Genomic DNA, 20,179 nt, shown 5'->3' on the forward strand with positions numbered 1-20,179 from the left:
GAAATAATTACACACAACCCAGCCTGAAATAATTACACACAACCCAGCCTGAAATAATTACACACAACCCAGCCTGAAATAATTACACACAACCCAGCCTGAAATAATTACACACAACCCAGCCTGAAATAATTACACACAACCCAGCCTGAAATAATTACACACAACCCAGCCTGAGAGAATTACACACAACCCAGCCTGAAATAATTACACACAACCCAGACTGAGAGAATTACACACAACCCAGACTGAGAGAATTACATACAACCCTGTGTGTGTGTGTGTGTGTGTGTGTGTGTGTGTGTGTGTGTGTGTGTGTGTGTGTGTGTGTGTGTGTGTGTGTGTGTGTGTGTGTGTGTGTGTGTGTGTGTGTGTGTGTGTGTGAGAGAGAGAGAAAGCAGAGAAAGAGAGAGAGAGAGAAAGCAGAGAAAAAGAGAGAGAGAGAGAGAGAAAGCAGAGAAAAAGAGAGAGAGAGAGAAAGCAGAGAAAAAGAGAGAGAGAGAGAGAAAGCAGAGAAAAAGAGAGAGAGAGAGAGAGGTATTTCTAGGTGTGTGTGTGTGTGTGTGTGTGTGTGTGTGTGTGTGTGTGTGTGTGTGTGTGTGTGTGTGTGTGTGTGTGTGTGTGTGTGTGTGTGTGTGTGTGTGTGTGTGTGAGAGAGAGAGAGAGAGGTATTTCTAGGTGTGTGTGAGGAGAGGAGTGATGTTTGGACTAACAACAGGATGTATGGATGGGAGCATCACACACACACATCCTCTGACCCTGTCACACACACACTAAGCTTTACTTTCTCTCCGCCAACAAGAGGGGTGTGAGCAGTACCCATTGAAATAGAAGTGGTGATAGATAGACATGGTGATAGACGTGGTGATAGATGTGGTGATATATAGACGTGGTGATATATAGACGTGGTGATATATAGATGTGGTGATATATAGACGTGGTGATAGACGTGGTGATATATAGATGTGGTGATATATAGACGTGGTGATATATAGACGTGGTGATATATAGATGTGGTGATATATAGACGTGGTGATAGATAGATATGGTGATAGACGTGGTGATAGACGTGGTGAAAGATAGACATGGTGATATATAGATGTGGTGATAGACGTGGTGATAGACGTGGTGATATATAGAGGTGGTGATAGATAGACGTGGTGATATATAGATGTGGTGATAGACGTGGTGATAGATAGACATGGTGATATATAGATGTGGTGATAGAAGTGGTGATAGATAGACGTGGTGATATATAGATGTGGTGATAGACATGGTGATAGACGTGGTGATATATAGACGTGGTGATAGATAGACGTGGTGATAGATAGACGTGGTGATAGATAGACGTGGTGATAGACATGGTGATAGACGTGGTGATATATAGACGTGGTGATAGATAGACGTGGTGATAGATAGACGTGGTGATATATAGACGTGGTGATAGATAGACGTGGTGATAGATAGACGTGGTGATATATAGACGTGGTGATAGATAGACGTGGTATATATAGATGTGGTGATATATAGACGTGGTGATATATAGACGTGGTGATAGATAGACGTGGTGATAGACGTGGTATATATACAGTGCCTTGCGAAAGTATTCGGCCCCCTTGAGTTAATACTTTGTAGTGCCACCTTTTGCTGCGATTACAGCTGTAAGTCGCTTGGGGTATGTCTCTATCAGTTTTGCACATCGAGAGACTGACATTTTTTCCCATTCCTCCTTGCAAAACAGCTCGAGCTCAGTGAGGTTGGATGGAGAGCATTTGTGAACAGCAGTTTTCAGTTCTTTCCACAGATTCTTGATTGGATTCAGGTCTGGACTTTGACTTGGCCATTCTAACACCTGGATATGTTTATTTTTGAACCATTCCATTGTAGATTTTGCTTTATGTTTTGGATCATTGTCTTGTTGGAAGACAAATCTCCGTCCCAGTCTCAGGTCTTTTGCAGACTCCATCAGGTTTTCTTCCAGAACGGTCCTGTATTTGGCTCCATCCATCTTCCCATCAATTTTAACCATCTTCCCTGTCCCTGCTGAAGAAAAGCAGGCCCAAACCATGATGCTGCCACCACCATGTTTGACAGTGGGGATGGTGTGTTCAGCTGTGTTGCTTTTACGCCAAACATAACGTTTTGCATTGTTGCCAAAAAGTTCAATTTTGGTTTCATCTGACCAGAGCACCTTCTTCCACATGTTTGGTGTGTCTCCCAGGTGGCTTGTGGCAAACTTTAAACGACACTTTTTATGGATATCTTTAAGAAATGGCTTTCTTCTTGCCATTCTTCCATAAAGGCCAGATTTGTGCAATATACGACTGATTGTTGTCCTATGGACAGAGTCTCCCACCTCAGCTGTAGATCTCTGCAGTTCATCCAGAGTGATCATGGGCCTCTTGGCTGCATCTCTGATCAGTCTTCTCCTTGTATGAGCTGAAAGTTTAGAGGGACGGCCAGGTCTTGGTAGATTTGCAGTGGTCTGATACTCCTTCCATTTCAATATTATCGCTTGCACAGTGCTCCTTGGGATGTTTAAAGCTTGGGAAATCTTTTTGTATCCAAATCCGGCTTTAAACTTCTTCACAACAGTATCTTGGACCTGCCTGGTGTGTTCCTTGTTCTTCATGATGCTCTCTGCGCTTTTAACGGACCTCTGAGACTATCACAGTGCAGGTGCATTTATACGGAGACTTGATTACACACAGGTGGATTGTATTTATCATCATTAGTCATTTAGGTCAACATTGGATCATTCAGAGATCCTCACTGAACTTCTGGAGAGAGTTTGCTGCACTGAAAGTAAAGGGGCTGAATAATTTTGCACGCCCAATTTTTCTGTTTTTGATTTGTTAAAAAAGTTTGAAATATCCAATAAATGTCGTTCCACTTCATGATTGTGTCCCACTTGTTGTTGATTCTTCACAAAAAAATACAGTTTTATATCTTTATGTTTGAAGCCTGAAATGTGGCAAAAGGTCGCAAAGTTCAAGGGGGCCGAATACTTTCGCAATGCACTGTAGATGTGGTGATATATAGACGTGGTGATAGATAGACGTGGTGATAGATAGACGTGGTGATAGATAGACGTGGTGATAGACGTGGTGATATATAGACGTGGTGATAGATAGACGTGGTATATATAGATGTGGTGATATATAGACGTGGTGATATATAGACGTGGTGATAGATAGACGTGGTGATAGATAGACGTGGTGATATATAGATGTGGTGATAGATCAATCAACCCTAAAAGTATTGCACTATCTAGGGAAATAGGGTGCCACCCCTGGTCTAAAGTAGTGTACCATATAGGGAATAGGGTGCCACCCCTGGTCTAAAGTAGTGCACTATATAGGGAATAGGGTGCCACCCCTGGTCTAAAGTAGTGCACTATATAGGGAATAGGGTGCCACCCCTGGTCTAAAGTAGTGTACTATATAGGGAATAGGGTGCCACCCCTGGTCTAAAGTAGTGTACTATATAGGGAATAGGGTGCCACCCCTGGTCTAAAGTAGTGTACTATATAGGGAATAGGGTGCCACCCCTGGTCTAAAGTAGTGTACTATATAGGGAATAGGGTGCCACCCCTGGTCTAAAGTAGTGTACTATATAGGGATTAGGGTGCCAGCCCTGGTCTAAAGTAGTGTACTATATAGGGATTAGGGTGCCACCCCTGGTCTAAAGTAGTGCACTATATAGGGAATAGGGTGCCAGCCCTGGTCTAAAGTAGTGTACTATATAGGGAATAGGGTGCCAGCCCTGGTCTAAAGTAGTGTACTATATAGGGGATAGGGTGCCACCCCTGGTCTAAAGTAGTGCACTATATAGGGGATAGGGTGCCTACGGGCCGTGGTGAAAGACTATGTGGTTGTGTTTTGTGTTTTGTAGGAGTCGGCGGGATCGTAAAGGGCGTAGCGACAGCGTCTCAGACTGTCAGAACTGGCAGGACCTGGACTCACAGAACACCGTTAATAAAATAGAAAGCATCGAGACGTCAGTCGAAGTGGTGGACGGGAGGCAGAAGGTTGGTTCTCACTCCCTAAACAAAAGTTTACACCATTTAACAATACCACAAATGTTATCTGAATGTTATCTGAATGTTATCTGAACGTTATCTGAACGTTATCTGAACGTTATCTGAACGTTATCTGAATGTTATCTGAATGTTATCTGAACGCTATCTGAATGTTATCTGAACGTTATCTGAATGTTTAATCAAGACAGCTTTAGTCCATTATTTTATCATTGTGATCAAGTACCTCTTAGATCTCTCACAGTACCGACATTTCAACATTTCCCTGAGAACAAATGTTATCTGAACGTTATCTGAACGTTCTCTGAATGTTCTCTGAGCGTTATATGAACGTTATGTGAACGTTATCTGAATGTTCTCTGAACGTTATATGAACGTTATCTAAATGTTATATGAACGTTATCTTCATGTTATCCAAATGTTGAATCATGACCATGTTATTAAATTATTGTAGGCTATCATCTTGGCCATGTTCTGTTATAATCTCCACCCGGCACAGCCAGAAGAGGACTGGCCACCCCTCATAGCCTGGTTCCTCTCTAGGTTTCTTCCTAGGTTTTGGCCTTTCTATGTAGTTTTTCCTAGCCACCGTGCTTCTACACCTGCATTGCTTGCTGTTTGGGGTTGTAGGCTGGGTTTCTGTACAGCACTTTGAGATATCAGCTGATGTAAGAAGGGCTTTATAAATACATTTGATTTGATATCATTTTGATCAAGTTTACAATTAGGATTTTAGTAAGTAATAGATTTATTTAGGTTACTTGCAGTTTTAAACTGAATTGTACACCAATTTACAATCATAGATTTAGTAAAGCTTTAGTATCTCAGAGATAGAACAGGAAGATAGTTCCTCAGTTGGCAGAACGACTCTTCATATAAGTGTTCCCTAACCCTGAACTGGACCGTTTCACCTAGTGTCCCCTAACCCTGAACTGGACCGTTTTCACCTAGTGTCCCCTAACCCTGAACTGGACCGTTTCCACCTAGTGTCCCCTAACCCTGAACTGGACCGTTTCCACCTAGTGTCCCCTAACCCTGAACTGGACCGTTTTCACCTAGTGTCCCCTAACCCTGAACTGGACCGTTTCCACCTAGTGTCCCCTAACCCTGAACTGGACCGTTTTCACCTAGTGTCCCCTAACCCTGAACTGGACCGTTTCCACCTAGTGTCCCCTAACCCTGAACTGGACCGTTTCCACCTAGTGTCCCCTAACCCTGAACTGGACCGTTTTCACCTAGTGTCCCCTAACCCTGAACTGGACCGTTTCCACCTAGTGTCCCCTAACCCTGAACTGGACCGTTTCCACCTAGTGTCCCCTAACCCTGAACTGGACCGTTTCCACCTAGTGTCCCTAACCCTGAACTGGACCGTTTCCACCTAGTGTCCCCTAACCCTGAACTGGACCGTTTCCACCTAGTGTCCCCTAACCCTGAACTGGACCGTTTCCCTGACCTAGTGTCCCCTAACCCTGAACTGGACCGTTTCCACCTAGTGTCCCCTAACCCTGAACTGGACCGTTTCCACCTAGTGTCCCCTAACCCTGAACTGGACCGTTTCACCTAGTGTCCCCTAACCCTGAACTGGACCGTTTCCACCTAGTGTCCCCTAACCCTGAACTGGACCGTTTCCACCTAGTGTCCCCTAACCCTGAACTGGACCGTTTCCACCTAGTGTCCCCTAACCCTGAACTGGACCGTTTCACCTAGTGTCCCCTAACCCTGAACTGGACCGTTTCCACCTAGTGTCCCCTAACCCTGAACTGGACCGTTTCCACCTAGTGTCCCCTAACCCTGAACTGGACCGTTTCCACCTAGTGTCCCCTAACCCTGAACTGGACCGTTTCCACCTAGTGTCCCCTAACCCTGAACTGGACCGTTTCCACCTAGTGTCCCCTAACCCTGAACTGGACCGTTTCACCTAGTGTCCCCTAACCCTGAACTGGACCGTTTCCACCTAGTGTCCCCTAACCCTGAACTGGACCGTTTCCACCTAGTGTCCCCTAACCCTGAACTGGACCGTTTCCACCTAGTGTCCCCTAACCCTGAACTGGACCGTTTCCACCTAGTGTCCCCTAACCCTGAACTGGACCGTTTCACCTAGTGTCCCCTAACCCTGAACTGGACCGTTTCACCTAGTGTCCCCTAACCCTGAACTGGACCGTTTCACCTAGTGTCCCCTAACCCTGAACTGGACCGTTTCCACCTAGTGTCCCCTAACCCTGAACTGGACCGTTTCACCTAGTGTCCCCTAACCCTGAACTGGACCGTTTCCACCTAGTGTCCCCTAACCCTGAACTGGACCGTTTCCAGTGTCCTAGTGTCCCCTAACCCTGAACTGGACCGTTTCACCTAGTGTCCCCTAACCCTGAACTGGACCGTTTCACCTAGTGTCCCCTAACCCTGAACTGGACCGTTTCCACCTAGTGTCCCCTAACCCTGAACTGGACCGTTTCCACCTAGTGTCCCCTAACCCTGAACTGGACCGTTTCCACCTAGTGTCCCCTAACCCTGAACTGGACCGTTTCCACCTAGTGTCCCCTAACCCTGAACTGGACCGTTTCCACCTAGTGTCCCCTAACCCTGAACTGGACTGTTTCCACCTAGTGACCCCTAACCCTGAACTGGACCGTTTCACCTAGTGTTTCCCTAACCCTGAACTGGACCGTTTCCACCTAGTGTCCCCTAACCCTGAACTGGACCGTTTCCACCTAGTGTCCCCTAACCCTGAACTGGACCGTTTCCACCTAGTGTCCCCTAACCCTGAACTGGACCGTTTTCTCCCTAGTGTCCCCTAACCCTGAACTGGACCGTTTCCACCTAGTGTCCCCTAACCCTGAACTGGACCGTTTCACCTAGTGTCCCCTAACCCTGAACTGGACCGTTTCACCTAGTGTCCCCTAACCCTGAACTGGACCGTTTCCACCTAGTGTCCCCTAACCCTGAACTGGACCGTTTCCACCTAGTGTCCCTAATAGTGAACTGGACCGTTTCCACCTAGTGTCCCCTAACCCTGAACTGGACCGTTTCACCTAGTGTTCCCTAACCCTGAACTGGACCGTTTCCACCTAGTGTCCCCTAACCCTGAACTGGACCGTTTCCACCTAGTGTCCCCTAACCCTGAACTGGACCGTTTCCACCTAGTGTCCCCTAACCCTGAACTGGACCGTTTTCACCTAGTGTCCCCTAACCCTGAACTGGACCGTTTCCACCTAGTGTCCCCTAACCCTGAACTGGACCGTTTCCACCTAGTGTCCCCTAACCCTGAACTGGACCGTTTTCACCTAGTGTCCCCTAACCCTGAACTGGACCGTTTCACCTAGTGTCCCCTAACCCTGAACTGGACCGTTTCCACCTAGTGTCCCCTAACCCTGAACTGGACCGTTTCCACCTAGTGTCCCCTAACCCTGAACTGGACCGTTTCCACCTAGTGTCCCCTAACCCTGAACTGGACCGTTTCCACCTAGTGTCCCCTAACCCTGAACTGGACCGTTTCCACCTAGTGTCCCCTAACCCTGAACTGGACCGTTTTCACCTAGTGTCCCTATTAGTGAACTGGACCGTTTTCACCTAGTGTCCCCTAACCCTGAACTGGACCGTTTTCACCTAGTGTCCCTAATAGTGAACTGGACCGTTTTCACCTAGTGTCCCCTAACCCTGAACTGGACCGTTTTCACCTAGTGTCCCTATTAGTGAACTGGAGCGTTTTCACCTAGTGTCCCTAACCCTGAACTGGACCGTTTTCTCCTAGTGTCCCTAATAGTGAACTGGACCGTTTTCACCTAGTGTCCCCTAACCCTGAACTGGACCGTTTCCACCTAGTGTCCCCTAACCCTGAACTGGACCGTTTCCACCTAGTGTCCCCTAACCTTGAACTGGACCGTTTCCACCTAGTGTCCCCTAACCCTGAACTGGACCGTTTCCACCTAGTGTCCCCTAACCCTGAACTGGACCGTTTCCACCTAGTGTCCCCTAACCCTGAACTGGACCGTTTTCACCTAGTGTCCCCTAACCCTGAACTGGACCGTTTTCACCTAGTGTCCCCTAACCCTGAACTGGACCGTTTTCACCTAGTGTCCCCTAACCCTGAACTGGACCGTTTTCACCTAGTGTCCCCTAACCCTGAACTGGAGCGTTTCCACCTAGTGTCCCCTAACCCTGAACTGGACCGTTTCCACCTAGTGTCCCCTAACCCTGAACTGGACCGTTTTCACCTAGTGTCCCTAACCCTGAACTGGAGCGTTTTCACCTAGTGTCCCTAACCCTGAACTGGACCGTTTTCTCCTAGTGTCCCTAATAGTGAACTGGACCGTTTTCACCTAGTGTCCCCTAACCCTGAACTGGACCGTTTCCACCTAGTGTCCCCTAACCCTGAACTGGACCGTTTCCACCTAGTGTCCCCTAACCTTGAACTGGACCGTTTCCACCTAGTGACCCAAAACCCTGAACTGGACCGTTTCCACCTAGTGTCCCCTAACCCTGAACTGGACCGTTTCCACCTAGTGTCCCCTAACCCTGAACTGGACCGTTTCCACCTAGTGTCCCCTAACCCTGAACTGGACCGTTTCCACCTAGTGTCCCCTAACCCTGAACTGGACCGTTTCACCTAGTGTCCCCTAACCCTGAACCGGACCGTTTCCACCTAGTGTCCCTAATAGTGAACTGGAGCGTTTTCACCTAGTGTCCCTAACCCTGAACTGGACCGTTTCACCTAGTGTCCCCTAACCCTGAACTGGACCGTTTCCACCTAGTGTCCCCTAACCCTGAACTGGACCGTTTCCACCTAGTGTCCCCTAACCCTGAACTGGACCGTTTCCACCTAGTGTCCCCTAACCCTGAACTGGACCGTTTCCACCTAGTGTCCCCTAACCCTGAACTGGACCGTTTCCACCTAGTGTCCCCTAACCCTGAACTGGAGCGTTTTCACCTAGTGTCCCCTAACCCTGAACTGGAGCGTTTTCACCTAGTGTCCCTAATAGTGAACTGGAGCGTTTTCACCTAGTGTCCCTAACCCTGAACTGGACCGTTTTCACCTAGTGTCCCCTAACCCTGAACTGGACCGTTTCCACCTAGTGTCCCCTAACCCTGAACTGGACCGTTTCCACCTAGTGTCCCCTAACCCTGAACTGGACCGTTTCCACCTAGTGTCCCCTAACCCTGAACTGGACCGTTTCCACCTAGTGTCCCCTAACCCTGAACTGGACCGTTTCCACCTAGTGTCCCCTAACCCTGAACTGGACCGTTTCCACCTAGTGTCCCCTAACCCTGAACTGGACCGTTTCCACCTAGTGTCCCCTAACCCTGAACTGGACCGTTTCACCTAGTGTCCCCTAACCCTGAACTGGACCGTTTCCACCTAGTGTCCCTAATAGTGAACTGGAGCGTTTTCACCTAGTGTCCCTAACCCTGAACTGGACCGTTTCACCTAGTGTCCCCTAACCCTGAACTGGACCGTTTCCACCTAGTGTCCCCTAACCCTGAACTGGACCGTTTCCACCTAGTGTCCCCTAACCCTGAACTGGACCGTTTCCACCTAGTGTCCCCTAACCCTGAACTGGACCGTTTCCACCTAGTGTCCCCTAACCCTGAACTGGACCGTTTCCACCTAGTGTCCCCTAACCCTGAACTGGAGCGTTTTCACCTAGTGTCCCCTAACCCTGAACTGGACCGTTTCCACCTAGTGTCCCCTAACCCTGAACTGGACCGTTTCCACCTAGTGTCCCCTAACCCTGAACTGGACCGTTTCCACCTAGTGTCCCTAATAGTGAACTGGAGCGTTTTCACCTAGTGTCCCTAACCCTGAACTGGAGCGTTTTCACCTAGTGTCCCCTAACCCTGAACTGGACCGTTTCACCTAGTGTCCCCTAACCCTGAACTGGACCGTTTCCACCTAGTGTCCCCTAACCCTGAACTGGACCGTTTCCACCTAGTGTCCCCTAACCCTGAACTGGACCGTTTCCACCTAGTGTCCCCTAACCCTGAACTGGACCGTTTCCACCTAGTGTCCCTAATAGTGAACTGGACCGTTTCCACCTAGTGTCCCCTAACCCTGAACTGGACCGTTTCCACCTAGTGTCCCCTAACCCTGAACTGGACCGTTTCTCCTAGTGTCCCCTAACCCTGAACTGGACCGTTTCTCCTAGTGTCCCCTAACCCTGAACTGGAGCGTTTTCACCTAGTGTCCCTAATAGTGAACTGGAGCGTTTTCACCTAGTGTCCCTAACCCTGAACTGGACCGTTTTCACCTAGTGTCCCCTAACCCTGAACTGGACCGTTTCCACCTAGTGTCCCCTAACCCTGAACTGGACCGTTTTCACCTAGTGTCCCCTAACCCTGAACTGGACCGTTTTCACCTAGTGTCCCCTAACCCTGAACTGGACCGTTTTCACCTAGTGTCCCCTAACCCTGAACTGGAGCGTTTCCACCTAGTGTCCCCTAACCCTGAACTGGACCGTTTCCACCTAGTGTCCCCTAACCCTGAACTGGACCGTTTTCACCTAGTGTCCCTAATAGTGAACTGGAGCGTTTTCACCTAGTGTCCCCTAACCCTGAACTGGACCGTTTTCTCCTAGTGTCCCTAATAGTGAACTGGATCGTTTTCACCTAGTGTCCCTAACCCTGAACTGGAGCGTTTTCACCTAGTGTCCCTAACCCTGAATTGGACCGTTTCCACCTAGTGTCCCCTAACCCTGAACTGGACCGTTTCCACCTAGTGTCCCCTAACCCTGAACTGGACCGTTTCCACCTAGTGTCCCCTAACCCTGAACTGGACCGTTTCCACCTAGTGTCCCCTAACCCTGAACTGGAGCGTTTTCACCTAGTGTCCCTAATAGTGAACTGGAGCGTTTTCACCTAGTGTCCCTAACCCTGAACTGGACCGTTTTCTCCTAGTGTCCCTAATAGTGAACTGGACCGTTTTCACCTAGTGTCCCCTAACCCTGAACTGGAGCGTTTTCACCTAGTGTCCCCTAACCCTGAACTGGACCGTTTTCACCTAGTGTCCCCTAACCCTGAACTGGACCGTTTCCACCTAGTGTCCCCTAACCCTGAACTGGACCGTTTCCACCTAGTGTCCCCTAACCCTGAACTGGACCGTTTCCACCTAGTGTCCCCTAACCCTGAACTGGACCGTTTCCACCTAGTGTCCCCTAACCCTGAACTGGACCGTTTCCACCTAGTGTCCCCTAACCCTGAACTGGACCGTTTCCACCTAGTGTCCCTAATAGTGAACTGGACCGTTTCCACCTAGTGTCCCCTAACCCTGAACTGGACCGTTTCCACCTAGTGTCCCCTAACCCTGAACTGGACCGTTTCTCCTAGTGTCCCCTAACCCTGAACTGGACCGTTTCTCCTAGTGTCCCCTAACCCTGAACTGGAGCGTTTTCACCTAGTGTCCCTAATAGTGAACTGGAGCGTTTTCACCTAGTGTCCCTAACCCTGAACTGGACCGTTTTCACCTAGTGTCCCCTAACCCTGAACTGGAGCGTTTCCACCTAGTGTCCCCTAACCCTGAACTGGACCGTTTTCACCTAGTATCCCCTAACCCTGAACTGGACCGTTTTCACCTAGTGTCCCCTAACCCTGAACTGGACCGTTTTCACCTAGTGTCCCCTAACCCTGAACTGGAGCGTTTCCACCTAGTGTCCCCTAACCCTGAACTGGACCGTTTCCACCTAGTGTCCCCTAACCCTGAACTGGACCGTTTTCACCTAGTGTCCCTAATAGTGAACTGGAGCGTTTTCACCTAGTGTCCCCTAACCCTGAACTGGACCGTTTTCTCCTAGTGTCCCTAATAGTGAACTGGAGCGTTTTCACCTAGTGTCCCTAACCCTGAACTGGAGCGTTTTCACCTAGTGTCCCTAACCCTGAATTGGACCGTTTCCACCTAGTGTCCCCTAACCCTGAACTGGACCGTTTCCACCTAGTGTCCCCTAACCCTGAACTGGACCGTTTCCACCTAGTGTCCCCTAACCCTGAACTGGACCGTTTCCACCTAGTGTCCCCTAACCCTGAACTGGAGCGTTTTCACCTAGTGTCCCTAATAGTGAACTGGAGCGTTTTCACCTAGTGTCCCTAACCCTGAACTGGACCGTTTTCTCCTAGGGTCCCTAATAGTGAACTGGACCGTTTTCACCTAGTGTCCCCTAACCCTGAACTGGAGCGTTTTCACCTAGTGTCCCCTAACCCTGAACTGGACCGTTTTCACCTAGTGTCCCCTAACCCTGAACTGGACCGTTTCCACCTAGTGTCCCCTAACCCTGAACTGGACCGTTTCCACCTAGTGTCCCCTAACCCTGAACTGGACCGTTTCCACCTAGTGTCCCCTAACCCTGAACTGGACCGTTTCCACCTAGTGTCCCCTAACCCTGAACTGGACCGTTTCCACCTAGTGTCCCTAATAGTGAACTGGACCGTTTCCACCTAGTGTCCCCTAACCCTGAACTGGACCGTTTCCACCTAGTGTCCCCTAACCCTGAACTGGACCGTTTCTCCTAGTGTCCCCTAACCCTGAACTGGACCGTTTCTCCTAGTGTCCCCTAACCCTGAACTGGAGCGTTTTCACCTAGTGTCCCCTAACCCTGAACTGGACCGTTTCCACCTAGTGTCCCCTAACCCTGAACTGGACCGTTTCCACCTAGTGTCCCCTAACCCTGAACTGGACCGTTTCCACCTAGTGTCCCCTAACCCTGAACTGGACCGTTTCCACCTAGTGTCCCCTAACCCTGAACTGGACCGTTTCCACCTAGTGTCCCCTAACCCTGAACTGGACCGTTTCCACCTAGTGTCCCCTAACCCTGAACTGGACCGTTTCCACCTAGTGTCCCTAATAGTGAACTGGACCGTTTCCACCTAGTGTCCCCTAACCCTGAACTGGACCGTTTCCACCTAGTGTCCCCTAACCCTGAACTGGACCGTTTCTCCTAGTGTCCCCTAACCCTGAACTGGACCGTTTCTCCTAGTGTCCCCTAACCCTGAACTGGAGCGTTTTCACCTAGTGTCCCTAATAGTGAACTGGAGCGTTTTCACCTAGTGTCCCTAACCCTGAACTGGACCGTTTTCACCTAGTGTCCCCTAACCCTGAACTGGAGCGTTTCCACCTAGTGTCCCCTAACCCTGAACTGGACCGTTTTCACCTAGTATCCCCTAACCCTGAACTGGACCGTTTTCACCTAGTGTCCCCTAACCCTGAACTGGACCGTTTTCACCTAGTGTCCCCTAACCCTGAACTGGAGCGTTTCCACCTAGTGTCCCCTAACCCTGAACTGGACCGTTTCCACCTAGTGTCCCCTAACCCTGAACTGGACCGTTTTCACCTAGTGTCCCTAATAGTGAACTGGAGCGTTTTCACCTAGTGTCCCCTAACCCTGAACTGGACCGTTTTCTCCTAGTGTCCCTAATAGTGAACTGGAGCGTTTTCACCTAGTGTCCCTAACCCTGAACTGGAGCGTTTTCACCTAGTGTCCCTAACCCTGAATTGGACCGTTTCCACCTAGTGTCCCCTAACCCTGAACTGGACCGTTTCCACCTAGTGTCCCCTAACCCTGAACTGGACCGTTTCCACCTAGTGTCCCCTAACCCTGAACTGGACCGTTTCCACCTAGTGTCCCCTAACCCTGAACTGGAGCGTTTTCACCTAGTGTCCCTAATAGTGAACTGGAGCGTTTTCACCTAGTGTCCCTAACCCTGAACTGGACCGTTTTCTCCTAGGGTCCCTAATAGTGAACTGGACCGTTTTCACCTAGTGTCCCCTAACCCTGAACTGGAGCGTTTTCACCTAGTGTCCCCTAACCCTGAACTGGACCGTTTTCACCTAGTGTCCCCTAACCCTGAACTGGACCGTTTCCACCTAGTGTCCCCTAACCCTGAACTGGACCGTTTCCACCTAGTGTCCCCTAACCCTGAACTGGACCGTTTCCACCTAGTGTCCCCTAACCCTGAACTGGACCGTTTCCACCTAGTGTCCCCTAACCCTGAACTGGACCGTTTCCACCTAGTGTCCCTAATAGTGAACTGGACCGTTTCCACCTAGTGTCCCCTAACCCTGAACTGGACCGTTTCCACCTAGTGTCCCCTAACCCTGAACTGGACCGTTTCTCCTAGTGTCCCCTAACCCTGAACTGGACCGTTTCTCCTAGTGTCCCCTAACCCTGAACTGGAGCGTTTTCACCTAGTGTCCCCTAACCCTGAACTGGACCGTTTCCACCTAGTGTCCCCTAACCCTGAACTGGACCGTTTCCACCTAGTGTCCCCTAACCCTGAACTGGACCGTTTCCACCTAGTGTCCCCTAACCCTGAACTGGACCGTTTCACCTAGTGTCCCCTAACCCTGAACTGGACCGTTTCCACCTAGTGTCCCCTAACCCTGAACTGGACCGTTTCCACCTAGTGTCCCCTAACCCTGAACTGGACCGTTTCCACCTAGTGTCCCTAATAGTGAACTGGACCGTTTCCACCTAGTGTCCCCTAACCCTGAACTGGACCGTTTCCACCTAGTGTCCCCTAACCCTGAACTGGACCGTTTCTCCTAGTGTCCCCTAACCCTGAACTGGACCGTTTCTCCTAGTGTCCCCTAACCCTGAACTGGAGCGTTTTCACCTAGTGTCCCTAATAGTGAACTGGAGCGTTTTCACCTAGTGTCCCTAACCCTGAACTGGACCGTTTTCACCTAGTGTCCCCTAACCCTGAACTGGAGCGTTTCCACCTAGTGTCCCCTAACCCTGAACTGGACCGTTTTCACCTAGTATCCCCTAACCCTGAACTGGACCGTTTTCACCTAGTGTCCCCTAACCCTGAACTGGACCGTTTTCACCTAGTGTCCCCTAACCCTGAACTGGAGCGTTTCCACCTAGTGTCCCCTAACCCTGAACTGGACCGTTTCCACCTAGTGTCCCCTAACCCTGAACTGGACCGTTTTCACCTAGTGTCCCTAATAGTGAACTGGAGCGTTTTCACCTAGTGTCCCCTAACCCTGAACTGGACCGTTTTCTCCTAGTGTCCCTAATAGTGAACTGGAGCGTTTTCACCTAGTGTCCCTAACCCTGAACTGGAGCGTTTTCACCTAGTGTCCCTAACCCTGAATTGGACCGTTTCCACCTAGTGTCCCCTAACCCTGAACTGGACCGTTTCCACCTAGTGTCCCCTAACCCTGAACTGGACCGTTTCCACCTAGTGTCCCCTAACCCTGAACTGGACCGTTTCCACCTAGTGTCCCCTAACCCTGAACTGGAGCGTTTTCACCTAGTGTCCCTAATAGTGAACTGGAGCGTTTTCACCTAGTGTCCCTAACCCTGAACTGGACCGTTTTCTCCTAGGGTCCCTAATAGTGAACTGGACCGTTTTCACCTAGTGTCCCCTAACCCTGAACTGGAGCGTTTTCACCTAGTGTCCCCTAACCCTGAACTGGACCGTTTTCACCTAGTGTCCCCTAACCCTGAACTGGACCGTTTCCACCTAGTGTCCCCTAACCCTGAACTGGACCGTTTCCACCTAGTGTCCCCTAACCCTGAACTGGACCGTTTCCACCTAGTGTCCCCTAACCCTGAACTGGACCGTTTCCACCTAGTGTCCCCTAACCCTGAACTGGACCGTTTCCACCTAGTGTCCCTAATAGTGAACTGGACCGTTTCCACCTAGTGTCCCCTAACCCTGAACTGGACCGTTTCCACCTAGTGTCCCCTAACCCTGAACTGGACCGTTTCCACCTAGTGTCCCCTAACCCTGAACTGGACCGTTTCCACCTAGTGTCCCCTAACCCTGAACTGGACCGTTTTCACCTAGTGTCCCCTAACCCTGAACTGGACCGTTTCCACCTAGTGTCCCCTAACCCTGAACTGGACCGTTTCCACCTAGTGTCCCCTAACCCTGAACTGGACCGTTTCCACCTAGTGTCCCCTAACCCTGAACTGGACCGTTTCACCTAGTGTCCCCTAACCCTGAACTGGACCGTTTCCACCTAGTGTCCCCTAACCCTGAACTGGACCGTTTCCACCTAGTGTCCCCTAACCCTGAACTGGACCGTTTCCACCTAGTGTCCCCTAACCCTGAACTGGACCGTTTTCACCTAGTGTCCCCTAACCCTGAACTGGACCGTTTCCACCTAGTGTCCCCTAACCCTGAACTGGACCGTTTCCACCTAGTGTCCCCTAACCCTGAACTGGACCGTTTTCCACCTAGTGTCCCCTAACCCTGAACTGGACCGTTTCCACCTAGTGTCCCCTAACCCTGAACTGGACCGTTTCCACCTAGTGTCCCCTAACCCTGAACTGGACCGTTTCCACCTAGTGTCCCCTAACCCTGAACTGGACCGTTTCCACCTAGTGTCCCCTAACCCTGAACTGGACCGTTTCCACCTAGTGTCCCCTAACTGGACTGAACTGGACCGTTTCCACCTAGTGTCCCCTAACCCTGAACTGGACCGTTTCCACCTAGTGTCCCCTAACCCTGAACTGGACCGTTTCCACCTAGTGTCCCCTAACCCTGAACTGGACCGTTTCCACCTAGTGTCCCCTAACCCTGAACTGGACCGTTTCCACCTAGTGTCCCCTAACCCTGAACTGGACCGTTTCCACCTAGTGTCCCCTAACCCTGAACTGGACCGTTTCCACCTAGTGTCCCCTAACCCTGAACTGGACCGTTTCCCTACCTAGTGTCCCCTAGTGTCCCCTACCCTGAACTGGACCGTTTCCACCTAGTGTCCCCTAACCCTGAACTGGACCGTTTCACCTAGTGTCCCCTAACCCTGAACTGGACCGTTTCCACCTAGTGTCCCCTAACCCTGAACTGGACCGTTTCCACCTAGTGTCCCCTAACCCTGAACTGGACCGTTTCCACCTAGTGTCCCCTAACCCTGAACTGGACCGTTTCCACCTAGTGTCCCCTAACCCTGAACTGGACCGTTTCCACCTAGTGTCCCCTAACCCTGAACTGGACCGTTTCACCTAGTGTCCCCTAACCCTGAACTGGACCGTTTCACCCCTAGTGTCCCCTAACCCTGAACTGGACCGTTTCCACCTAGTGTCCCCTAACCCTGAACTGGACCGTTTCCACCTAGTGTCCCCTAACCCTGAACTGGACCGTTTCCACCTAGTGTCCCCTAACCCTGAACTGGACCGTTTTCACCTAGTGTCCCCTAACCCTGAACTGGACCGTTTCCACCTAGTGTCCCCTAACCCTGAACTGGACCGTTTTCACCTAGTGTCCCCTAACCCTGACCTGGACCGTTTTCACCTAGTGTCCCCTAACCCTGAACTGGACCGTTTTCACCTAGTGTCCCCTAACCCTGAACTGGACCGTTTTCACCTAGTGTCCCCTAACCCTGAACTGGAGCGTTTCCACCTAGTGTCCCCTAACCCTGAACTGGACCGTTTCCACCTAGTGTCCCCTAACCCTGAACTGGACCGTTTTCACCTAGTGTCCCTATTAGTGAACTGGAGCGTTTTCACCTAGTGTCCCTAACCCTGAACTGGACCGTTTTCTCCTAGTGTCCCTAATAGTGAACTGGACCGTTTTCACCTAGTGTCCCCTAACCCTGAACTGGACCGTTTCCACCTAGTGTCTCCTAACCCTGAACTGGACCGTTTCCACCTAGTGTCCCCTAACCTTGAACTGGACCGTTTCCACCTAGTGTCCCCTAACCCTGAACTGGACCGTTTCCACCTAGTGTCCCCTAACCCTGAACTGGACCGTTTCCACCTAGTGTCCCCTAACCCTGAACTGGACCGTTTCCACCTAGTGTCCCCTAACCCTGAACTGGACCGTTTCCACCTAGTGTCCCCTAACCCTGAACTGGACCGTTTCACCTAGTGTCCCCTAACCCTGAACTGGACCGTTTCCACCTAGTGTCCCTAATAGTGAACTGGAGCGTTTTCACCTAGTGTCCCTAACCCTGAACTGGAGCGTTTTCACCTAGTGTCCCTAACCCTGAACTGGACCGTTTCACCTAGTGTCCCCTAACCCTGAACTGGACCGTTTCCACCTAGTGTCCCCTAACCCTGAACTGGACCGTTTCCACCTAGTGTCCCCTAACCCTGAACTGGACCGTTTCCACCTAGTGTCCCCTAACCCTGAACTGGACCGTTTCCACCTAGTGTCCCCTAACCCTGAACTGGAGCGTTTTCACCTAGTGTCCCCTAACCCTGAACTGGAGCGTTTTCACCTAGTGTCCCTAATAGTGAACTGGAGCGTTTTCACCTAGTGTCCCTAACCCTGAGCTGGACCGTTTCCACCTAGTGTCCCCTAACCCTGAACTGGACCGTTTCCACCTAGTGTCCCCTAACCCTGAACTGGACCGTTTCCACCTAGTGTCCCCTAACCCTGAACTGGACCGTTTCACCTAGTGTCCCCTAACCCTGAACTGGACCGTTTCCACCTAGTGTCCCTAATAGTGAACTGGAGCGTTTTCACCTAGTGTCCCTAACCCTGAACTGGACCGTTTCACCTAGTGTCCCCTAACCCTGAACTGGACCGTTTCCACCTAGTGTCCCCTAACCCTGAACTGGACCGTTTCCACCTAGTGTCCCCTAACCCTGAACTGGACCGTTTCCACCTAGTGTCCCCTAACCCTGAACTGGACCGTTTCCACCTAGTGTCCCCTAACCCTGAACTGGACCGTTTCCACCTAGTGTCCCCTAACCCTGAACTGGAGCGTTTTCACCTAGTGTCCCCTAACCCTGAACTGGACCGTTTCCACCTAGTGTCCCCTAACCCTGAACTGGACCGTTTCGTGTCCCCTCCCTGACTGGACCGTTTCCACCTAGTGTCCCCTAACCCTGAACTGGACCGTTTCCACCTAGTGTCCCCTAACCCTGAACTGGACCGTGTCCCCTAACCCTGAACTGGAGCGTTTTCACCTAGTGTCCCCTAACCCTGAACTGGAGCGTTTTCACCTAGTGTCCCCTAACCCTGAACTGGACCGTTTCCACCTAGTGTCCCCTAACCCTGAACTGGACCGTTTCCACCTAGTGTCCCCTAACCCTGAACTGGACCGTTTCACCTAGTGTCCCCTAACCCTGAACTGGACCGTTTCACCTAGTGTCCCCTAACCCTGAACTGGACCGTTTCACCTAGTGTCTCCTAACCCTGAACTGGACCGTTTCCACCTAGTGTCCCCTAACCCTGAACTGGACCGTTTCCACCTAGTGTCCCTAATAGTGAACTGGACCGTTTCCACCTAGTGTCCCCTAACCCTGAACTGGACCGTTTTCTCCTAGTGTCCCCTAACCCTGAACTGGACCGTTTCACCTAGTGTCCCCTAACCCTGAACTGGACCGTTTCCACCTAGTGTCCCCTAACCCTGAACTGGACCGTTTCCACCTAGTGTCCCCTAACCCTGAACTGGACCGTTTCCACCTAGTGTCCCCTAACCCTGAACTGGACCGTTTTCACCTAGTGTCCCCTAACCCTGAACTGGACCGTTTCCACCTAGTGTCCCCTAACCCTGAACTGGACCGTTTTCACCTAGTGTCCCCTAACCCTGACCTGGACCGTTTTCACCTAGTGTCCCCTAACCCTGAACTGGACCGTTTTCACCTAGTGTCCCCTAACCCTGAACTGGACCGTTTTCACCTAGTGTCCCCTAACCCTGAACTGGAGCGTTTCCACCTAGTGTCCCCTAACCCTGAACTGGACCGTTTCCACCTAGTGTCCCCTAACCCTGAACTGGACCGTTTTCACCTAGTGTCCCTATTAGTGAACTGGAGCGTTTTCACCTAGTGTCCCTAACCCTGAACTGGACCGTTTTCTCCTAGTGTCCCTAATAGTGAACTGGACCGTTTTCACCTAGTGTCCCCGAACCCTGAACTGGACCGTTTCCACCTAGTGTCTCCTAACCCTGAACTGGACCGTTTCCACCTAGTGTCCCCTAACCTTGAACTGGACCGTTTCCACCTAGTGTCCCCTAACCCTGAACTGGACCGTTTCCACCTAGTGTCCCCTAACCCTGAACTGGACCGTTTCCACCTAGTGTCCCCTAACCCTGAACTGGACCGTTTCCACCTAGTGTCCCCTAACCCTGAACTGGACCGTTTCCACCTAGTGTCCCCTAACCCTGAACTGGACCGTTTCACCTAGTGTCCCCTAACCCTGAACCGGACCGTTTCCACCTAGTGTCCCTAATAGTGAACTGGAGCGTTTTCACCTAGTGTC

General features: G+C 50.8%; 1 protein-coding gene across 1 annotated transcript in view; it reads left to right on the forward strand.

Annotated features, from left to right (window-relative positions):
* LOC139390652 (fms related receptor tyrosine kinase 4) overlaps positions 1-20,179 on the forward strand; it is a 229,918-nt gene that overhangs the window by 122,629 nt on the left and 87,110 nt on the right. The window contains exon 11 of the mRNA XM_071137920.1: positions 3,895-4,030. Within this exon, the coding sequence (XP_070994021.1) occupies positions 3,895-4,030 (136 nt within the window). The remainder of the gene's footprint in view (positions 1-3,894; positions 4,031-20,179) is intronic.

The sequence above is a fragment of the Oncorhynchus clarkii genome, chromosome 31 (genome assembly GCF_045791955.1).
Source record: "Oncorhynchus clarkii lewisi isolate Uvic-CL-2024 chromosome 31, UVic_Ocla_1.0, whole genome shotgun sequence".
Lineage (NCBI taxonomy): Eukaryota > Metazoa > Chordata > Actinopteri > Salmoniformes > Salmonidae > Oncorhynchus > Oncorhynchus clarkii.